The 22,384-nt window shown below is 42.2% G+C and overlaps 1 protein-coding gene across 1 annotated transcript in view; it reads right to left on the minus strand.

Moving 5' to 3' along the window:
* GUCY1A1 (guanylate cyclase 1 soluble subunit alpha 1) overlaps positions 1 to 21,994 on the minus strand; it is an 81,468-nt gene extending 59,474 nt beyond the window's left edge. The window contains exons 1-3 of the mRNA XM_073644983.1: positions 21,758 to 21,994; positions 20,674 to 21,721; positions 3,165 to 3,232 (exon numbers count right to left, since the gene is read on the minus strand). Of these exons, the coding sequence (XP_073501084.1) occupies positions 3,165 to 3,232; positions 20,674 to 21,003 (398 nt within the window). The 5' untranslated portion in view covers positions 21,004 to 21,721; positions 21,758 to 21,994. The remainder of the gene's footprint in view (positions 1 to 3,164; positions 3,233 to 20,673; positions 21,722 to 21,757) is intronic.
* Between the last annotated feature and the right edge of the window lie 390 nt (positions 21,995 to 22,384).

Here is a 22,384-nt window from a genome sequence, read left to right on the forward strand (position 1 = left end):
AACCGGATGGAATAGCATGCCGCTGCAAGATGCTGTGGTAGCCATACTGGTTCAGTATGCCTTCAATTTTTAATAAATCCCCAACAGTGTCACCAGAAAAGCACCCCCACACCATCACATCTCCTCCTCCATGCTTCACGGTGGGAACCAGGCATGTAGAGTCCATCCGTTCACCTTTTCTGCGTCGCACAAAGACACGGTGATTGGAACCAAAAATCTCAAATTTGGACTCATCAGACCAAAGCACAGATTTCCACTGGTCTAATGTCCATTCATTGTGTTCTATAGCCCAAACAAGTCTCTTCTGCTTGTTGCCTGTCCTTAGCAGTGGTTTCCTAGCAGCTATTTTACCATGAAGGCCTGCTGCACAAAGTCTCTTGTTGTTAACCTGTGATTTCTGAGGCTGGTGACTCAGATAAACTTATCCTCAGAAGCAGAGGTGACTGTTGGTCTTCCTTTCCTGGGGCGGTCCTCATGTGAGCCAGTTTCTTTGTAGCGCTTGATGGTTTTTGCAACTGCACTTGGGGATACTTTCAAAGTTTGCCCAATTTTTCGGGCTGACTGACCTTCATTTCTTAGTAATGACGGCCACTCGTTTTTCTTTACTTAGCTGCTTTTTTCTTGCCATAATACAAAATTCTAACAGTCTATTCAGTAGGACTATCAGCTGTGTATCCACCTGACTTCTGCACAACACAACTGATGGTCCCAACCCCATTTATAAGGCAAGAAATCCCACTTATTAAACCTGACAGGGCACACCTGTGAAGTGAAAACCATTTCCGGTGACTACCTCTTGTAGCTCATCAAGAGAATGCCAAGAGTGTGCAAAGCAGTCATCAAAGCAAAAGGTGGCTACTTTGAAGAACCTAGAATATAAGACATATTTTCAGTTGTTTCACACGTTTTTGTTAAGTATATAATTCCACATGTGTTAATTCATAGTTTTGATGCCTTCAGTGTGAATGTACAATTTTCATAGTCATGAAAATACAGAAAAATCTTTAAATGGGAAGGTGTGTCCAAACTTTTGGTCTGTACTGTATATCAATATATACGTATATATATACAGTACAGACCAAAAGTTTGGACACACCTTCTCATTTAAAGATTTTTCTGTATTTTCATGACTATGAAAATTGTACATTCACACTGAAGGCATCAAAACTATGAATTAACACATGTGGAATTATATACTTAACAAAAAAGTGTGAAACAACTGAAAATATGTCTTATATTCTAGGTTCTTCAAAGTTACCACCTTTTGCTTTGATGACTGCTTTGCACACTCTTGGCATTCTCTTGATGAGCTTCAAGAGGTAGTCACCGGAAATGGTCTTCCAACAATCTTGAAGGAGTTCCCAGAGATGCTTAGCACTTGTTGGCCCTTTTGCCTTCACTCTGCGGTCCAGCTCACCCCAAACCATCTCGATTGGGTTCAGGTCTGGTGACTGTGGAGGCCAGGTCATCTGGCGTAGCACCCCATCACTCTCCCTCTTGGTCAAATAGCCCTTACACAGCCTGGTGTTGTGTTTGGGGTCATTGTCCTGTTGAAAAATAAATGATGGTCCAACTAAACGCCAACCGGATGGAATAGCATGCCGCTGCAGATGCTGTGGTAGCCATGCTGGTTCAGTATGCTTTCAATTTTGAATAAATCCCCAACAGTGTCACGAGCAAAGCACCCCCACACCATCACACCTCCTCCTCCATGCTTCACGGTGGGAACCAGGCATGTAGAGTCCATCCGTTCACCTTTTCTGCGTCGCACAAAGACACGTTGGTTGGAACCAAAAATCTCAAATTTGGACTCATCAGACCAAAGCACAAATTTACACAGGTCTAATGTCCATTCCTTGGGTTCTTTAGCCCAAACAAGTCTCTTCTGCTTGTTGCCTGTCCTTAGCAGTGGTTTCCCAGCAGCTATTTTACCATGAAGGCCTGCTGCACAAAGTCTCCTCTTAACAGTTGTTGTAGAGATGTGTCTGCTGCTAGAACTCTGTCTGGCATTGACCTGGTCTCTAATCTGAGCTGCTGTTAACCTGCGATTTCTGAGGCTGGTGACTCGGATAAACTTATCCTCAGAAGCAGAGGTGACTCTTGGTCTTCCTTTCCTGGGGAGGTCCTCATGTGAGCCAGTTTCTTTGTAGCGCTTGATGGTTTTTGCAACTGCACTTGGGGACACTTTCAACGTTTTCCCAATTTTTCGCACTGACTGACCTTCATTTCTTAACGTAATGATGGCCACTCGTTTTTCTTTACTTAGCTGCTTTTTTCTTGCTATAATACAAATTCTAACAGTCTATTCAGTAGGACTATCAGCTGTGTATCCACCAGACTTCTGCACAACACAACTGATGGTCCCAAACCCATTTATAAGGCAAGAAATCCCACTTATTAAACCTGACAAGGGCACACCTGTGAAGTGAAGACCATTTCCAGTGACTACCTCTTGAAGCTCATCAAGAGAATGCCAAGAGTGTGCAAAGCAGTCATCAAAGCAAAAGGTGGCTACTTTGAAGAACCTAGAATATAAGACATATTTTCAGTTGTTTCACACTTTTTTGTTAAGTATATAATTCCACATGTGTTAATTCATAGTTTTGATGCCTTCAGTGTGAATGTACAAATTTCATAGTCATGAAAATACAGAAAATCTTTAAATGAGAAGGTGTGTCCCAACTTTTGGTCTGTACTGTATATATATGTATATATATATATATATATATATATATATATATAATATACACACACAGAGACACAGAGAAAAGGAAGCAAAAAGATGGTTTTCCCTCTTCATATACAGCAATAAACTCTTTGTTACAGAAGTACAAAAAATTCCATTGTTCATTTCATTAGAGCCACAATAATGCTCATAGAGAACAGCGAATGGTTGAAGCAGCTGCAAAATATTGCAAGCACTCAACATGCTGGCCTCTTTTTAATATGATTAGTTTTAGCTCAGATGGGTTTTAAAGACAGGTCATCATTCGGAGAATTAAGAGGACTTACACAGGACTATTTTTATCCCGGCTGCCTGGGACAAAAACAGTAGAGAACAGCAGATGCACGGCGAAGGCCTGAACATTGACACTAATGCCTAAAATTCCTTTAGTACTATATGAAATCGATATTGAAAACAACTATAAGAAATTGTAGCTTACCTGTTGGTTGTATATTTTGTCTTGTGTCTTGCAATTGTTCTTTGAAGAGCAAGATTCAGCCTCTCAAACTGCAAAACAAGCCAAATAGTGCACATAAGCAACATAATAGTGATGGCAATAATTATCAATCAAAATAAATAAAAGTAAATAAAAATGTAGAACATTTTTGCTGTCATATTTTTCCTTTTTATTTGCACAAATTGTTGTACTATTTGCTGTATAATGGACAATTTTACAGCCACAAACAGAACGAGTTACGGTATATGACTGTAAATGGCATATACCGGGACCCATAAATATACCGGGACTCATAAATATACCGGGACCAACACATTTTAATGCTCTTCTTATTTTACTACATATTCACTGCAAAAGAACATATCGAAGGTAAGAGAAGAGTCAGCTCTTTGCTGATAACCCCTTGTTGCCACCATCAAAGCATAACATGTATACAAGGGCAGTGGCCAAACCAGCGGATTTTGCTGAGACCAGCTGATCATACGGTGTGTAGGGGACCTTCTGATGGGTGAATTGAGGAATTTTAATGACTTTTGTTTTCTCAATAGATAAGCCGGCACCAGTTTGGCACCAGTTTACTCCACTCTCCCCACTGGAAACACATGCACTCTGTGTGTATATGGTAGGGAAATAGGTGACTGCAGAACAAGTTAATTTGACTGACAGTTATCTAAGTTGTATGGACACCTTAAAGGGGTTGTACCTAGAAGCAAAAGTTAATTTCAATCAACACATCGTGGAATAATAATAATTTCCACAACTGGATGTGTTTAAATAAAATGTTCCTGTGCTGAGATAATCTTATAAATGTGCCCCTGCTGTGTACTGTGTAATGGCCGTGTCTGACTGTACAGTGACGTGGTCTGATCATACCACAGCTCCTGGGCAGGGGAGGAAGCAAAAGAGTAAACAGACATTACAGCAGGGGATCACAGCTGATTCTTTCTGTGAGGTAAAACATTTCCCTGCCTGTTTTTAAACATTGTTTTACCTCAAAGAATCAATCATTTGTGATCCCCTGCAGCAATGTCTATATACTCTTTTGCTCCCTCCCCTGCCCAGGAGATGTGGTATGATCAGACCATGTTCCTGCACGGTCAGACACAGCCATTACACAGTACACAGCAGGGGCACATTTATAAGATTATCTCAGCACAGGAACATTTTATTTATACACATCCAATTGTGGAAATTATTATTATTCCAAGATTTATTGATTAAAATTAACTTTTGTTTGTGGGAAAACCCCTTTAAGTACCCACCTTGTTGCAACAATCCCTAAGACATGATTGGTGTTCATCCTTTACATGGACAGGCACAGTCAAATAAAGTACTCCAGAGCTGCCGATATTGCTTGCTTGAAGGGCAGTCATCCTTTAACAAATGCATGCGTGCTTATGCAGCGTCAAAGCCGCAGCAGCCAGATGTTACAGCATAGTGGATGGGATTTGTAGAAATCCCATGTCTACTATGCGTTCATCTGTGCCTGCGGATCACCAGCGGACACGGACATGCGGCACGTCTTTCAAGACCGCAGCATGTCAATTTCTCTTAGGGAGTCGCTAGTCTCCACAAGAGAAATCTGATCAGTACAATGTAATGAATGCGGTGAATTCGCACAGTTCAATGAACACACCTGCGTTCTTTGACGCAGCATAAAGTATACTGCGTCCGAAGCGCTGCTTGTCCGGATCGTGTGCACATACCCATACAGGTTTGTTGTAAAGATTCTGTATAACTTGTATTTTATTCATTGAAACCCTGGTGTTTATATGCACAGGAGTTCAGTAGAAGGTCCTACTAGTTATTGACAGCTACCTCTGCATGCACAGTCACACAAGGAAGGCTGTTAATCAACGAGTAGGACCACCCATCAAACTTATATGCATACAATCAACAGGGATTTTATTGAACAAAATGAAAGTTTTCAGCACCTCCTGTTCAATAACATCCTGCCTGCAGATCAGATATCATTTTCAGCATGATAGGTTTATTTTAGTGGGACCAGGTAGGTAAAAAAAAAAAATACTCACCTACCAGACTTTTATCACTCCTCTGTACTCAGTACTGTGTTCCTGCAAGCTCCCTAGCATCAACATGCGACGGGAGCCTCAAGTGAGCACTGCAGCCAATCAGTGGCCATTGAATGGCTGCAGCATTCACATTTCGTCCAATTGGAAAAAAAGAGGCATGGACGAAAGGAAAACACTGAGAATGATAAGCAGACACTGAATGCCTGCAGCTCTCTAAAAACGCCCCCGTCGGGATGGATAACTGAATATGAAAGAGTAATGAAATAGGAGTTGTCAAGGAGTGGTTTAACAAAAAGTGTAGAAATAAATAACTTTTTTTTAATATTAGAGGTAAATAAATATAAACCATATAATGTAGTCATATTTAGTATCACCAACAGTATAACAACTTATGGAAAAATAGATTGGTGTACAACATATAAAATAAATTAAAAACACCTACACAAAAAAAGTAAGAGGGAAATGAGGATCTTAAAAAACCTGACTGAGTTGAATTAAAGGGAACCTGTCACTAGAGTGCAAAATAGCCACATAATGTTGTAGTGCTTGTTAATAATGTTCTAAATATGACTGACATAGCTCTGTTGTTGGCACTCAATGTGCTGTACAGGATGTCAACTCAGTCCTATTGGATGCGCTTATAGCCAACCCATCGTGACTCCACATCCTTCCAGCACCACCCAGATGATTACTGGTAAGAGTTTTTCATATTGCACATGGTGTTTTATGACTCTTTTTACTCCATCATAGTAAAGTCGATAATTTAAGCAGGGGCGTGTTTGTAACATTATTTACAAGCACCCTAAGGGTATGTGCACACAACGTCTTTTTTATGCAAATTTCGCCTAGAATCCTTCCAAAAAGTGGCACAAAGCCGCTACAAAAAATGAGCATAAAGCACAGCAATGTAAAAGTGACATTGCTATGCACATTTAGTCTTTCTTCACCTTTTTTAACGGATTCAGGGTTCGGAAACAATGAAGCGATTAAAAGAAGTAGAATGATCAATCTTCAGGTGGCTTCTGCTACAAAGTCGCTCACTGGTTATACTTTAACCCCTTCAACTCCGGGCCATTTTCCATTTTTGCGCTTTTGATTTTTGCTCCCCTTCTTCCCAGAGCCATAACTTTTTTATTTTTTGTCAATATGGCCACGTGAGGGCTTATTTTTTGCGGGGCAAGGTGTATTTTTGAACGACACCATTGGTTTTACCATATTGTGTACTGGAAAACAGGAAAAAAATTCCAAGTACGGTGAAGTTGCAAAAAAGTGCAATTCCACAGTTGGTTTTTTTTTTTTTTTTTTTTACCATGTTCACTAAATGCTAAAACTGACCTACCATAATAGTTCCCCAGGTCATTACTAGTTTGTAGATACCAAACATGTATAGGTTCTTTTTTATTTAAGTGGTGAAAAAAAAATCCAAAGTTTTGTTAAAAAAAAAAAGTCGCCATTTTACAAGACCCGTAGCGTTTACATTTTTTGAAATTTGGGGCCGGGTTAGGACTTATTTTTTGCGCACTGAGCTGACATTTTTATTGATACTATTTTGGGGTAGATACAATGTTTTGATCGCCCGATATTGCATTTTATTGCAATGTTGCAGCAATCAAAAAAACATAATTGTGGCGTTTTGATTTTTTTTCTCATTACGCCACTTACCGATCAGATTAATTCTGTTTATATATTGATAGATTTGGCAATTCTAAACGTGGCAATTCCAAATATGTATATATTTGATTTTTTTATTGTTTTATTTTGAATGTGGCGAAAGGGGGTGATTTTTTACTTTTTACATGCTTCAATTGTGTCCATGGGAGACTAGAAGAAGCGGTCATCTGATCGCCTGTGTGCAGCAGAAATGCTCATTTGCTAAGAGCGCCGACCACATGACGGCTGATCAGAGCTGTCTTGTCCCCGGGAAGGTTCTGCCTCGCTCCTCCCCCTGTGTGGCACTTTTGCAGTGACTCATGACTCATGCTGGGAAAATTGACCTCCTGTTTCTACATAGAGTTAGAAGGATTCATCTAGTCAGTTTTCAAACATGTGATGTCATAGACCTAATGGAAATCAGAAGAATTAACTGGGTAGGAGGGCAAAATGAGCAATTGTAAGTACACGGTGCTATATAATATGATGACTGCAATATATTAAGAGGATAAAAACTTTGATGGGAGGAGGAGGAGTGCTTCTTTAAAGGATATGGACAGCTTAGAAATCTTTTTTTTACTTAAATGCATTGTAGCAATAGGATTCTATAAACTAAATTTAACCATTTGTCTCTTTTACAGACTATGGGCCCGATTCTTCAAAGATTTCAGGCGAGAATTATCGAGTAAAAGCTTTGAAAAGTAACAAAATTTAGATGCAACTCAGAGTTGCGCCGAAATTTTGAGACTTTTGGTGTCTCCGCGAAATAGATTGAAGAGGGACAGGAGAGCATCGGGGGTGTGATGCCATAGCTCATCTGTTAGATTCAAGACGATCTATGTCATTGCGTGCATCAGAAATCCCACTCCTGTACCTGACTGGAATGAGATTTCTGGCGTAGCGCCCAGAAGCGCATGTCACGCGTCAGATTCTCCGGATTTAATGGAGAGGCATGCAACTCTTCATGAATCTGGAATGTCTGACTCCAGCACACCCCCTCATCAAGACCGGCATGAGCAATACCGGTCTTGATCAATTGGACCCTATGTCTTACATAGCAGACAAAAATCTGTCATTGAGCTTGTTCTGATAGCAGGCTGTGTATGCCTTATATCTCTATTTCTAAATGGTTTACTATGCTGATTTATAACCAGTTGGAAGTTGCACTTTTATGTGGTCATGTTAATGTGGAAAATGCTCTAAAAACATGTATGAATTTTTTACCTTTTAATTTGATTTTCTGCATCTAATAGAATTCTATGGGGAAAATTTGCACATAAAACTTAGTGTACTCGCATATTTCTATAGATTCCATCCACTTTGCTGGAACTGTAAGGCACTGCGTTTTTTGAGCAGTGAGGATACCCAGCGACAATAAACACACAAAAAACTCATCAACTCACAGTCCAACATTTTTAATGAGATCCTATTGCAAAAAAATTAACATTGACTCCTTGCTTCAGTTTACAATTCGGCCAGCCCCATAGACTATAATGAGTACGTGTTCTAGCCGTGAGAAATATAGATAGAACACGGAGATGAAAAATGGACATAAGAACAAGACTTACGATAATATGACTCATTTTTAAACTTGGAATTAGTTGCTAATAAAGAACACAATCATATTATAGTACACTAATGAATAATATTGTTTTGCCAAACCATTACAGTCAAACATATAGCTCAGAAGGATAATACTGTACATGTAAATATTAACATCATTACTTTCTTAACGAGAGAGGCAAAGTAATTACCAAACTGCATAATTTGCTGTGAGGTGACTTTACTGTTTAACATCAGAAGAAAATTGAAGCAAACAAGAGCTTGTTAATTAGTATTTTGAAATCAAGAAAGATTTACCTAAGCAGACAATTTTATATACATAGATCAGCCATGACATTAAAACCAATGACTTATCTGCTCAAGAACCAGCATGTCATGATACTACAGCACAAATAATAAATAAAAAGTTTAAGGAGTTATTGGGATTTTAAGAAATTGATGGTTATTTTATTATGTTTTCACAGTAACTGCTGTTATCCAAATGTTACAAAAAAAGTGAAAAACCCCTTTAATGCTAATGGCTGACAATGATAGAAAGGTGGCAGAATACAGCGCAATGCAACTTGCTGAGTGTGGGGCTGTGCAGTCGCTGAGTGCATGCACTGACACGTTTCCACTGCCAATAATGCCTACCCTTGGCACATGAGCATCCATTTCTGATAAATCACATAATTGTTTACATTTTTGTCGGAGATGGATGAGTAACTCAATTGGAGAAGTGATGGACTTTTGGAATAAGGCAATCCGCCACAGTATGATGCCCCCGAAAGAGCGCTTGCCCCCACAGCTCCTGACACAGTGCGATTGCCCCCACAACTTCTCCCACACAAAGAGTGATGCCCCTCTCACGATATGAAGTCCTCCGCACAATATTATGGCCCCCCACACAGTATGATGGCCTCTACAGTAACCCTCTCACACATGGATGGACTGCACAGCCACCCCCACACACAGAATAATGTCCAACACAATACAATTGCCCTCACAGTACTCCACACAGTATAGTATCCTGCCCTGACTCCCTACATAGTATGATCATCCCACAGCTCCCCCTACAGCATGATGATGTGACATCTGCATTGGTGCCTGCCCTTCCTGCCTCGGCTTCTGTTGTTGGGGCGGATCTGCGCTCTCTTTGCATGCGATGTGGTGCGACAGTTTTAGTTGTGTCCTCTGGGACCTGTATTTGTAGTCCAGGCTGGGAGAAAAAGAGTTAACTTCTGTCAGTGTTTGCTCCCTGTTGTGTGGTCTGGGTGGGGCTGCAAGCTATTTAAGAAACAAAGAAAAAGAGAAAGAGAGAAAGAATTGCTAAATAATCTGAAATTGCTTCAGCAAACGAGTTATCGGGCGGGCTGGAAAATAGGAATAGTGCAATGCAAAGTTATAATAAAAGAAGTTCCAGAATTTTTTTTAAAATTTAGAATAAAATCATTTACAAAAACAGAAATGTTATAATGACTGCAAGGTCTTTGCTAACTTCTTCCTGAGATCCTCCATACATGTGGGGGCCTCATTACCACCATATTTGTAAATTTATAAAGCCCAACCTGTGGCTAAGCTTCATAAGAGATCAATAACCTATACAAAAATGGTATACAGCCACAAGTACTAGTCGTAAAAAATACTAACTTTATTAGTATTTTGTATCACACATAATGAGTTGTGTAGCAAAGCAGGGAAGGACAGGGTTAATCCCAGCTCTGCAGGGTATTGATTAGATGTACCTGTAGGGTTTTGCTAAAAACCAGGTAGCCACTTCATGAAGTGTCATTTTGCTGAATGAAGTAGAGTGTGCTGTTGGTGAGTGCCAGCCAAAATGTGAGCTGCAGCTGGAAGGCAGTCCAGAGTCTCTCTCTGAATGGAGACTGCATGGGTCAGCTAGGAAAGCTGAGATGTCTGTGTGTTGGAGCTGCAGAGAAACGTGTGAAAGCTGCATCCTGTTCAGTGTTAACTGTGTCTGGAGTTGAATACTTCTGTTTGGTGCTGGAGGCTGCTGGAGCTCGGGCTGAAGGGGATACCGAGACTGATGGGACTTTGCCTCTCTGTGTTCAGAAGAAAGAACTGTAACCTGTTCGGGTGAGCCCGCACTGACGTATGTGATCATGATTAAATGCACAGGCCGTGTGCAGAGAACCGCAAGTATCAGTTGTTGCTATGGACAATAGTTGTTTTGTTAGACCGAGCTGGGGCTAGCTCAGCCATGTCTCAGTAGTCAGGGTCTGTTCTGTTTAGTTATCACCTGGACAAGGCTAGGGATTTATGTTTATGAGTTTTTTTTGGAGCTGGGCAACCTGTGGAAAGCAATAAAAACTGCACGTGTTTGGAACAAAACAGCATTGCCTGTGTGAACGATACCTAAGGCTTACCTGAGAGTGGGAACCCCCACAGGTGCTAAAAACAAATTAGAGGGTGGCAGAGACAGATATAGGAGAAAAGATGAATTTGCATGCAATTATATGCTGATCATACAGTAAATAGCAGCACATAATAAGGATGCAAGGTACAATAAATCATTCCATCATAAAAGTGTCACATAGATATTTCAAAGTGAATTGAGAAGGTAGTAGTAGAAGATACCCATGTCAATCTGCTCCTGGTGAAATGGCGCTAAGCCCGAGGCGCAATTCAGCATAAGCCTTCTTCAGACTACTGTTGAAACGTGCGTCAGCCTGATGAAATGTCTATTTGAAATGTCTATTTGACACACATAATATCCACAATTGTACCTAGTTCCCTAATGGGAGTACAAAATCTATTTCATTTTATGTTTGCACAGTTGAAGATGAACGTGTGACATTTTAAAGGATTATGTGACTTTTTGCTCCGAAAATGTTTAATACAAAAAAAAAGAAAATCTTTGTTTTTGTGCAACATTTATCAACCCGTGTGTCACATTTGGAACAATTTGATGCAAAACATGGTTATGAGTGTCACAAGACGAAAAAGAAAGACACTCCAAAAACATACTACGAAGGAATTTAGATTGAGAACAAAATGAGGACATTGATAAATATGAAGGTGCTATATAAGCAAGACTAATAATAAAAAATTAGGGGCTGTGACGAATGGCACCAGAGAGATCCCGCAGAATCCCACCGCTGCCACTACTTGTGAAGAATGGCACCAAAGAGATCCCACAGAATCCCACCGCTGCCATCACTTGTGAAGAATGGCACCAGAGAGATCCCACAGAATCACACTGTCGCCACCACTTGTGAAGAATGACACCAGAGAGATCCCACAGAATCCCACCGCCGTTACCACTTGTGATGAATGGCAGCAGAGAGATCCCGCAGAATCACACCGCTGCCTCCACTTGGGATGGAGCCACACCTCGCCACCCATTCTGACGTCACAATTACATCAGATGGAACACAAGATACGGATCTGCCCTTTGCATGCAACGTGACGTTCCGCACCCCCTCAGGGACGCATAAGGTGCGGTACAGTGATTGGTACAGTTCTACACAGACACCCCTTGTCCACACGGGTACAGGAAGGCACCGGGTGAGAGAAAAGGTGGCCCATTCAGTCACTGACGTGGCACCACGCTCACTCACACCCCTGACAGGCTGAGAGGCCCCTTCACTGGCTCCAGTGAAGCAGCACCTTATCAGCCTGGTATAGCTGCCACCAGTTTCTATTAGATATAAGTCCCTGGTCCATTAACAAGAATTATATTAGGCCAGAAACCCACCCCGGTAGCATGAGGTTTAAGCCGAACAACGAACGTGTGGGTTTGTGGATCGAGATAAAAAAGCAGCCCAAGGTTAAATTATATATTTAATCGCCTTAGGGGCACACTAGACAATACACTATATACATAAGGGTTATACATACCTAATGGTCAGAGATGCAAACACAATAGTAGTGGTACAAAAAATATAAGCAGTTATTGAGAGTCAGTTACCAGTCAGGTGGAAGGCCTGGCTTGTGGGGGAGGGGTTGCCACATGGGAGGCTTGTGGTCCCCTTAGTTGAAGGGACTTTTCCCACACCATGTGTCGTCGTGATCTCCCAGGAAAAAAGACACTAAGCTTGGGCTGCTGGAGCTCCTAACCCCTGTTGGTCACTCCCCTTCCTGCCCCCTGGCTGGACGTAAATCTCTACCCCTGGTCTCTCTCAGCTACAAACTTCAAAAACTAAAATGGGCTATACTTCCTTAATGGACGGTCCTAGGGAGCCGGTTCTGGTGTCATCGGATCCAGCTTGGCCCCTGCTATGCATAGAGACCAAACACAGTGGCCCTAGATGTTTCTGAAAGGCTGTGCCGTGTATCTCCCTATCCCTGCTAGGGTGACATTTTTCATGTTCGGGTGGTTCCAAAAATCTATTTTGTGTATCACTGGGATGTATCGTATTCCCATAACTCAGTGTTGAAGTAGAACTGTCTGATACAAAGAACATGCCGCATGGCTTGGAAGCCACAGGGGGCCTTCCTGTGCAGCTCTACAGCTGTTGTGAGGTATTTGTCACTCCCTGTCTCTCGGCCTCCTCCCTTGCAGAGTGTCCGGTTACAGCTGTACACTGTGATCTGTATAATCCCCCGCCAAACAGAGCACAATGATTAACATGGGATTATGTTTTTAATATTCTTCACACCTCCCCCCTTTAGAGGGCGCTAGGGGGCAGCACCACCCGGTGTTACCCCGTGCGCCCGTCCGTAACTTCCCCTTGTCGGGATAAGCCATCTGCATTGCCATGTACGCAGCCCTTTTTGTAGCGAATGGCGAAGTGGTACAGCTGGAAAGTGAGACTCGGTCTGTACTACAAACGGACGCGTAAAGTCGGCTGCCTGTAGTACCAGGGAGATAGAAAGGACGGCCTTCAGAGACGGGAAGGCCGTCTCACAGTCGTTTGTCCAATCGACTGCGGAGGGCAGCTTCTTCTTGGTGAGGTCCGTCAAGGGCTTCACCAGGCTACTATAGTGAGGGAAAAACCTTCTATAGTACCCGGCAGTGTCCAGGAAGGACCTCAGCTGTTTCTTGGTCCTGGGGGTGGGCCAGGATGCGATGGCATCCACCTTCCCGGGCTCTGGCTTTAGAGCTTCCCCACCTACCCGGTGTCCCAGGTAGTGGACCTCACTCATACCCAGCTGGCACTTTTCCGGCTTAATGGTCAAGCGTGCCCATTGGATCCTCCCGAGCACCTGTGCCAGATGCTCAAATATATAGTATATACACTACCATTCAAAAGTCTGGGGTCATTTAGAAATTTCATTATTTTTGAAAGAAAGGCACATTTTTTTTCAATGAAGCCAACATTAAATGAATCAGAAATACACTCTATACATTGATAATGTGGTAAATGACTATTCTAGCTGCAAACGTCTTGTTTTTATTGCAATATCTACATAGGTGGATAGAGGCCCATTTCCAACAACCACTACTCCAGGGTTTTAATGGTACATTGTGTTTGCTAACTGTGTAAGAAGGCTAATGGATGTTAAGAAAACCCTTGCACAAGTATGTTAGCCCAGCTGAAAATGGTTTGGCTGATTTGAGAAGCTATTATATTGACCTTCCTTTGAGCTAGTTGAGAATCTGGAGCATTACATTTCTTTGTTCTATGAAACTCTTAAAATGGCCAGAAAAAGAGAACTTCTATTTCAGTCTATTCTTGTTCTTAGAAATGAAGGCTATTCCATGCGAGAAATTGCCAAGAAACTGAAGATTTCCTAGAACGGTGTGTACTACTCCCTTCAGAGGAGAGCACAAACAGTCTCTAATCAGAGTAGAAAGACAAGTAGGAGGCCCCGCTGCACAACTGAGCAACAAGACAAGTACATTAGAGTCTCTAGTTTGAGAAATCGACACCTCACAGCTCCTCAACTGCACCTTCATTAAATAGTACACGCAAAATGCCAGTGTCAACATCTACAGTGAAGAGGCGACTCCGGGATGCTGGCCTTCAGGGCAAAGTGGCAAAGAAAAAGCCATATGTGAGACTGGCTAATAAAAGGAAAAGATTAATATGGGCAAAAGAACACAGACATTGGACAGAGGAAAATTGGAAAAAAGTTTTATGGACAGAGGAATCAAAGTTTGAGGTGTTTGGATCACACAGAAGAACATTTGTGAGACGCAGAACTGAAAAGATGCTGGAAGAGTGCCTGACGCCATCTGTCAAGCATGGTGGAGGTAATGTGATGGTCTGGGGTTGCTTTGGTGCTGGTAAAGTGGGAGATTTGTACAAGCTAAATGGGATTTTGAATAAGGAAGGCTATCACTTCATTTTGCAACGCCATGCCATACCCTGTGGACAGCACTTGATTGGAGCCAATTTCATCCTACAACAGGACAATGACCCAAATCACACCTCCAAATTAAGCATGAACTATTTAGATAAGAAGCAGGCAGCTGGTATTCTATCTATAATGGAGTGGCCACCGCAGTCACCAGATCTCAACCCCATTGAGCTGTTGTGGGAGCAGCTTGACCGTATGGTACGCAAAAAGTGCCCATCAAGCCAATCCAACTTGTGCAATGGGCTTCAGGAAGCATGGGGTGAAATTTCTCAAGATTACCTCAGCAAATTAACAGCTAGAATGCCAAAGGTCTGCAATGCTGTAAGTGCTGCAATGGGAGCATTCTTTGACGAAAGCAAAGTTTTAAGGAGAAAATTATTCTTTCTAATAAAAATCAATATTTCTAACCTTGTCAATGTCTAGACTATATTTTCTAATCATTTTGCAACTCATTTGATAAATAAAAGTATGAGTTTTCATGGAAAACACAAAATTGTCTGGGTGACCCCAAACTTTTGAACGGTAGTGTATATAAAAAATGGCGTATGTATCACAATACAGTACTGGGACAGGAAGAGTATGTACCGTAGTTCTATAGATAAATATATGGAACCTTTTTACCTCCTGCAGAAGTGCGGTCATCTCTAATGTCTATCCTCCTATCTATAATTAATTTAATGGCATACACCGCTTAATGAATTGGGCTCATCTTATTCCTGCATGCCCATTATTATGACTGGCATACGAGTCACAAGTCACAAATGGAATCTGTCAACAGGTTTTTGCTATGTAATCTGAGGGCAGCATGTGGTAAGGGCTGAGACACTAATTTCAGGGATATGTAAGGATTAGGGTTGAGCGAGTATGTTCTGTCCGAGTATGCTCGGGCCGAGCTCAGAGTATTTATAGCTGCTCGGTGATATGGTTGAATCGCTCCCTTGTGCATGATTTGCAACTGTTTGACAGCTTTATTACATGGGAGGAATGTGTAAGAAATAGACATTCCTCCCATGTAATAAAGCTGTCAAACAGTTGCAAATCATGCACAAGGGAGCGATTTAACCTTATCACCGAGCAGCTGTAAATACTCGGAGCTCGGCCCAAGCATACTCGGCGAAAGGGTTAATAGAACATACTCGCTCAACACTAGTAGGGATCACTTATTAAGCTGTGTGCTGTTATTTTAATACAATTAATGTTTTATCATCAGGAGATTATCACAGCTTTGGACTACAGCTCATGTGAGAACTGGTCTGACCACACCCCTCCTCTGATAAGCAGCTCATTGTCCATAGACAATGCACATGAGTCTGATGTGGGCAAGGTTGGCTTTCTGAGCTCTGCTACATGTTATATCTAAAAAAAAGAGATGGCAGGTTATCTAAAGGTCTTCCTTCAGCTGTCACACGGATCAGAAACACACCAAGGAAGGAAACTGTGGCTGTAGCAGGGTATTTGTGACAAAGTGACAGGTCCATTAGTTAGAACTACACACCACATATATTGTATGTTCCCAATGTTCTGTCAAATACAGCAACATTAGCTCAAATAATGTAATGAGGATGTCTGGAATTCACTGGTACTATAACATCAGGTGGGTTCTGAAAGCGGAATTTTAGAAGAAACTATGATATAAAAAAAGCATTTCTCTGTCCTTGAATATTCTTTTGTTAAAAAGAAACATTTTATTTCCTCATCCTCTATAATTCGATATGTACAGTCCTGCTCATCATTATTGGCACCCATGAAGTTTAACTACATAATGTGGAATATCTCCTCAAAAAAATGAATCAAGTGAAAGTTTTCTTGTATAGAGCACTCATGTTAAATAGAAAAGAGCAAATGATAAACAATAATTTAAAACAAAAAACAATGGGAGGGAAAAATAGAAAAACCTAAAGCTTGCTGTGACACTGGTATTGGCACCCTTTACATTAACGTAGTATGGAAATACATTTTGACTCGCCTGTGGTAAATCACAAAAGAGATTCACATGTGATTAATTGTCAGTGCCCATTTGACATGAATTAGCCAAAGAATGATGACTTCAGTGTTGTAAAAAGCCACATGGTAGGCCTTGTTCCTTTGTCACAATGGTGAAGACAAAGGAGCTGTCTGAGGACAGAAGAACTGCTATTATTAGCAAACACAAGACTTCCAAAGGGTATAAGGCCATCTTCAAAGACCTTGACATCCCAGTTTTAGGAGTACGCAATGTTATTAAAAAGTTTGCCAAGCATGGAACTGTCAAGAACCTTCCTGGACGTGGGGTAAAGAGGAAAATTGGCAAGAGATGTCTTTGAAGTTTGGTGCGAATGGTGGAAAAAACACCACGTCAAACATCCAAAGACCTGGAGGCCAACCTGGAACAGTCTGGGGTCATGGTTTCAACAAGTACCATATGCCGCACACTAAAGCACATCAGAGCTTTATGGGTGAAGGCCAGCAAAGAAACCATTGCTGAAGAAAAGACATAAAAAGGAACGACTGATCTTTGCCAAAGAGTACCTTGAAAAACCTCAATCCTTCTGGGAAAATATTCTGTGGACAGATAAAACAAAAATAGAGCTTTTTGGCAATGCTTACAGACAGCGCAATGAAGCTTATAAGGAAAAGAACACCTTACCAACAGTTAAGCATGGTGAAGGATCCATAATGCTGTGGGGTTGTTTTGCTGCGTTTGGTACTGTAGGCCTTGACAGTATAACAGGAATCATGAAATCAGAGAATTATCAAGAGATTTTAGAGTGAAATGTCCTATCCAGTGAAAGAAAACTTGGTTTGAGTCGAAGATCATGAGTCCTCCAGCAAGACAATGACCCAAAGCACACATCCAAAAGTACACAGGAATGGTTGAAAAAGATAAAATGGACTGTTTTAAAATGGCCAGCAATGAGTCCTGACCTCAATCCCATTGAAAATCTTTGGGGTGAGCTGAAATCTGCCATTGGGAAAAATAACCCTGCAAATATTCAAGAGCTTGAACAGACTGCAAAGGAAGGGTGGGAGAAAATTCCAGCTGAGAAGTGCAAGAAGCTTATAGAAGGCTACAAGAAACGTTTGGAGGCTGTCACCAAAGAGCGTGCAACCAAGTATTAATTAGGGGTGCCTTTATTGCTGCACATGTTGTTTATTCTGTTTCTTCTTTGACATTGCAACATGGAAGATGAAAAACAATGTTTTGTATTTGTATTACTTTGGACCGCTAATTAAAAAAGCCTGAGGATATAACTTTGGTACATATACATTTATTTCTGAAGATATTGTACAGTCTATGAAAAAAATGAAGGGGTGTCAATAATGGTGAGCAGCACTGTATCAGAGTGTGTATCTATTTAAATAATTGCTGTCTTCTTCAAGTTCCCACAAACTTTCCACTCCTTTCCTGCATCATGCATCAGCTCACCTGTCTCACACAATGTTTCCTTTGTGGACCAGTAGTTGCTTTCCCAATGTAAGCCTACTTGAATTCATGAAGGCTCTCCTATACCGTACTTACATTGACTTCTAAGCTTCAGCGCAAAAATTTGTGAATTGTGGTCGTGGGGTTCAGAAAATTATTGAAAAGTCGCTGGAAGCTGGTGAAGACATTGTTAAGTATTTAATCACATCCACTTTACACTACATCTATATTATAATAGAAGAACATTTTTGCTTGTCTGTCATATATCCAGTAGCCATTTCCATTTTCGGATATATTTTCGGACCGTAAAATGGAAATAAAACGGTCAAGTATATGATCAATTAATATGAACGGGAATGAATGTGTCATAAAAAATGTCTCTCCAGTACCTTCCTGGCATCTGTTCTTAGCTGCATCAAAAAAGTCTGCCCAACTTTTTTGTCTAGCCAAAAACAAATGAATAGCAACTGGATGTTCCTTTTTATGCTCTTTTTAACATTGAAAATTAATTCAAACCAATGGTTTCCATTTTGTGTCTGTATTTGCTACATTTGTAACGGATCCAGTTTTTTAATACAGCGTCCATTACAAATGGATGACAACTGGACAAGTTTGCAGAGTTATTAAAAAATATTCATCAGTTTATTTGTCATAGCTGCTAATGGAAATGTTAGGTGAAGATTACAGTGTTGCTTTTCCAGATTCCCGATGAACAAATCAACCATGTAGCAATCTAGAATCCGGTGATATGACTTCCTAAATAGGCAGACAGGACTTTCAGAAAAATAAAAAATACATTGTCCATCATTGTGCTCACAGCAGCCACATCGAATTTATCCATATCCCAAATACAAAACCAAACATATTGGTGAATATGATTTGAAATGACTTGACTTGCTGATGATTATTATGCAAATTGAATGGGTAGGCTTGCTTACTCATATGGTATAATGTCAATTTGTGACCTAAAGCACCATGTCATCTCCTAACTAGCTGCCATTTATAATTGATCCCATTAACATTTCTTATTTGAAGCTGCCAATCTGCCAGACCTGTGTGACTCCTTCCCTTCCCTCTAGGATTATAACCTCTGCAGATAGGTGACGACTGCATGGCAACATACAGAACAGCGAATAAAAGCAACAATAACAGAAAAACACAACAAATATATACAGTATATATATATATACTATCAATGTGTATGTCATACAAATACAAGATATAACATTGAGGGACTTAAACAAGTATGTCAAGAAAGAAGTGTAGCTGAGTAGGTATACATGGACAGTAAACGACCTGCTGGATGAGATACCAATGATACACCCTACATATACCGGATCTGCAATGGAAATCAGAAGCTTTGTTTCTGTGCTACATACACACACAAGCTGTTGTCCCCCCATAAAAATGCTAATTACAAAACTGCAGGACTGCAAAGTGACATCAAAAACCAAGTACGGTATGTCAACAGCCGTGCGTCACTTGTTGCGTCAGTCCTGGTATTTCTGTCTGCGTGATCCTGCACTGTTATGGTCACATCAGTGATACATTTCTTATTATGTTCTTCACATAGAAACATGAAATGTAAATAAAATGTCACCCAAACAGAGCAGTCTCCATGTCACATCTACACCGGGTGGCTGTCAGCTGTCACTTTATCTACAATGCGGAGACATTCACATCCCAACCACGACAAGAAGACGACGCCAAGCTTCCGTATAGCAGGTTGTCTGCAGAGCGGCAGCTATAGGGGCGAGGGCCCTAGTAATAAAGTAACATCACACAGACTGCCATAGGGTTTGGGGTTCCTTCTGGTTTTGGAAACAGATGTCAGAAGAATACATATATATACAAATTTAAATTTGTTTTTTGTCTCTTATTCTTTGAACTGTTGCTCAGTTATTGCAGACACAGTACAATTATCCTATGGTTATTATTAGTATGTTATTAGTCTTCCAGGTTGCAACTTATAAGCTACACCCCTTCCTAACAAGAATGATAAAAAAATGATAAAATTACAACATTTTTTATCATAGTCCTTTTTAAGAAATCAGGTACGTGGTTAAGTCATCATACGGTATACAGGAAATACATAATATATATATTTATTAAAACTGGCACAAATGCAAAGTGGAGCAGTTGGCATTAGACCAACCAGCGCTCATTATTCAGATGTCACTTCTTACATGGAAGCTGCCTGGTTGCTATGAACAACTGCTCCACTTTCTACACTAGTTTTGATAAATGTCCAGTGCATAGAGACTGTTCACACATGACTGCATATTAACGCTTGGTGCCTGCGGCGGTGCCAGTGAAGGGGGCAGCTTTATGCCCCCCACATTCTGTAATCATCTGGATCACATACATAATGGCATCAGACACATTTGTGGCTCTTCTGACACCTGACAAGAAGTGGCAATCTGCGACATTACGAGTACACAAAAGTGCGCAGACAGCAGATAGCTATCGTGCGATATGTCAGCTGCTTGTAGCTTATGTGCGACATATCTGGCACAGGCACAAAGTTGCGCCATTTGACCAGAACTGAAGCGCAGAGGGCTGTTATTCATGCACCATACATACTGTGCGGCATTACCTCAGGGAAGATTAACTTGCCGATGCTCTCCGCTAAAGTGTGCAGGTAGACCCTGGTGCGGCTGCTCTTCCTCTGCGGCGGCTCCTCTAGTCTCCTCTGCCGGACAGCGGCGTCAGTACAGACAGGCGGTGCCGCAGCAGCTGCGGCACTGGCCGACACCTCCTCGTCTGCCTCCTCTGATCCCCGGCTCTGGGTCAGCATGGAGAAGGGGCATTCTCCGGACAGCTTCAAGTCTTTGAGCTTGGTGCAGAACATGCTGCCGGCTCCTGTGCGCTCCTCCCCGGGTTCAGGTGCTATCTGTTCATCGGTGGAGGTGGAGCATGTGCACATCTGACACAGGGTCGCCCAGCTGCCACTGCTGCCCTCCTCCCTCCTGCCCGCTCGCCATGGGCTGTATCCCGGGCTCAAGAGTCCTCAGCTGCTTGTCTGATGCCTGCCTGATCTGTGTGTGACCAGCTGCTGCCGAGAGGTTCCTGCTCTGGTGCCAGCACTGCCTCTGCTCCCAGCGCTGCCTCTGCTCCCAGCACTGCCTCTGCCCCCAGCGCTGCCTCTGCTCCCAGCGCTGCCTCTGCTCCCAGCGCTGCCTCTGCTCCCAGCGCTGCCTCTGCTCCCAGCACTGCCTCAGCCCCCAGCACTGTCTCTGCTGATAGCGCTGTCTCTGCTCCCTCCTGCAGAACAGATCTGCTTCTTCTGTCACATGTACCCTCTTCTTGCAGAGTCTCAGCTGACCTGGAGCAGGGGAAGCAGAGTCCCTCTTTCCTTATCTCCTCCCTCTGCTGCCAGCACTGCCTCTGCTGCCAGCACTGCCTCTGCTCCCAGCGCTGCCTCTGCCCCCAGCACTGCCTCTGCTCCCAGCGCTGCCTCTGCTCCCAGCGCTGCCTCTGCTCCCAGCGCTGCCTCAGCCCCCAGCACTGTCTCTGCTGATAGCGCTGTCTCTGCTCCCTCCTGCAGAACAGATCTGCTTCTTCTGTCACATGTACCCTCTTCTTGCAGAGTCTCAGCTGACCTGGAGCAGGGGAAGCAGAGTCCCTCTTTCCTTATCTCCTCCCTCTGCTGCCAGCACTGCCTCTGCTGCCAGCACTACCTCTGCTCCCAGCGCTGCCTCTGCTCCCAGCGCTGCCTCTGCTCCCAGCACTGCCTCAGCCCCCAGCACTGTCTCTGCTGATAGCGCTGTCTCTGCTCCCTCCTGCAGAACAGATCTGCTTCTTCTGTCACATGTACCCTCTTCTTGCAGAGTCTCAGCTGACCTGGAGCAGGGGAAGCAGAGTCCCTCTTTCCTTATCTCCTCCCTCTCTCCCTCCCTCTGAAGACTAATTCTGGGAAACAGAACAGTTCTCCATGTGGGTGCTAACCTCTCTTTTTGGATGTTTGCTTAAGCCAGCTCAGTTCTTTGAAGTCCCAGGGCTGGCACTATATGACAGTAAGGCTAGGTTCACACCAGAGTATTAAAAAAAAAAAAAAAATCATCTGATTTTAATCCTGAAAAAAAAACCACAATTTTTCATCTGCATTGTCATCCGTATGTCATCCGTTGTTCTACAACAGCAGTAAATAAAATTTACAAGATCTAATAGAGTTTCCTGGGTTAAAGGATTGCAACTTGGATGCTGCACGGTTCCTTCCTATGGCATCTGATTATTTTTTGTGCATCCATAGATTTGAATTGTTGAGTCATCTGAAATATGAGAAGACTAGTGCAAGCTGCGATTTT

Source organism: Phyllobates terribilis, unplaced genomic scaffold (genome assembly GCF_046119375.1).
Source record: "Phyllobates terribilis strain yellow unplaced genomic scaffold, ASM4611937v1 Scaffold_1__5_contigs__length_1240528914, whole genome shotgun sequence".
In the NCBI taxonomy this organism is placed as follows: Eukaryota; Metazoa; Chordata; class Amphibia; order Anura; family Dendrobatidae; genus Phyllobates; species Phyllobates terribilis.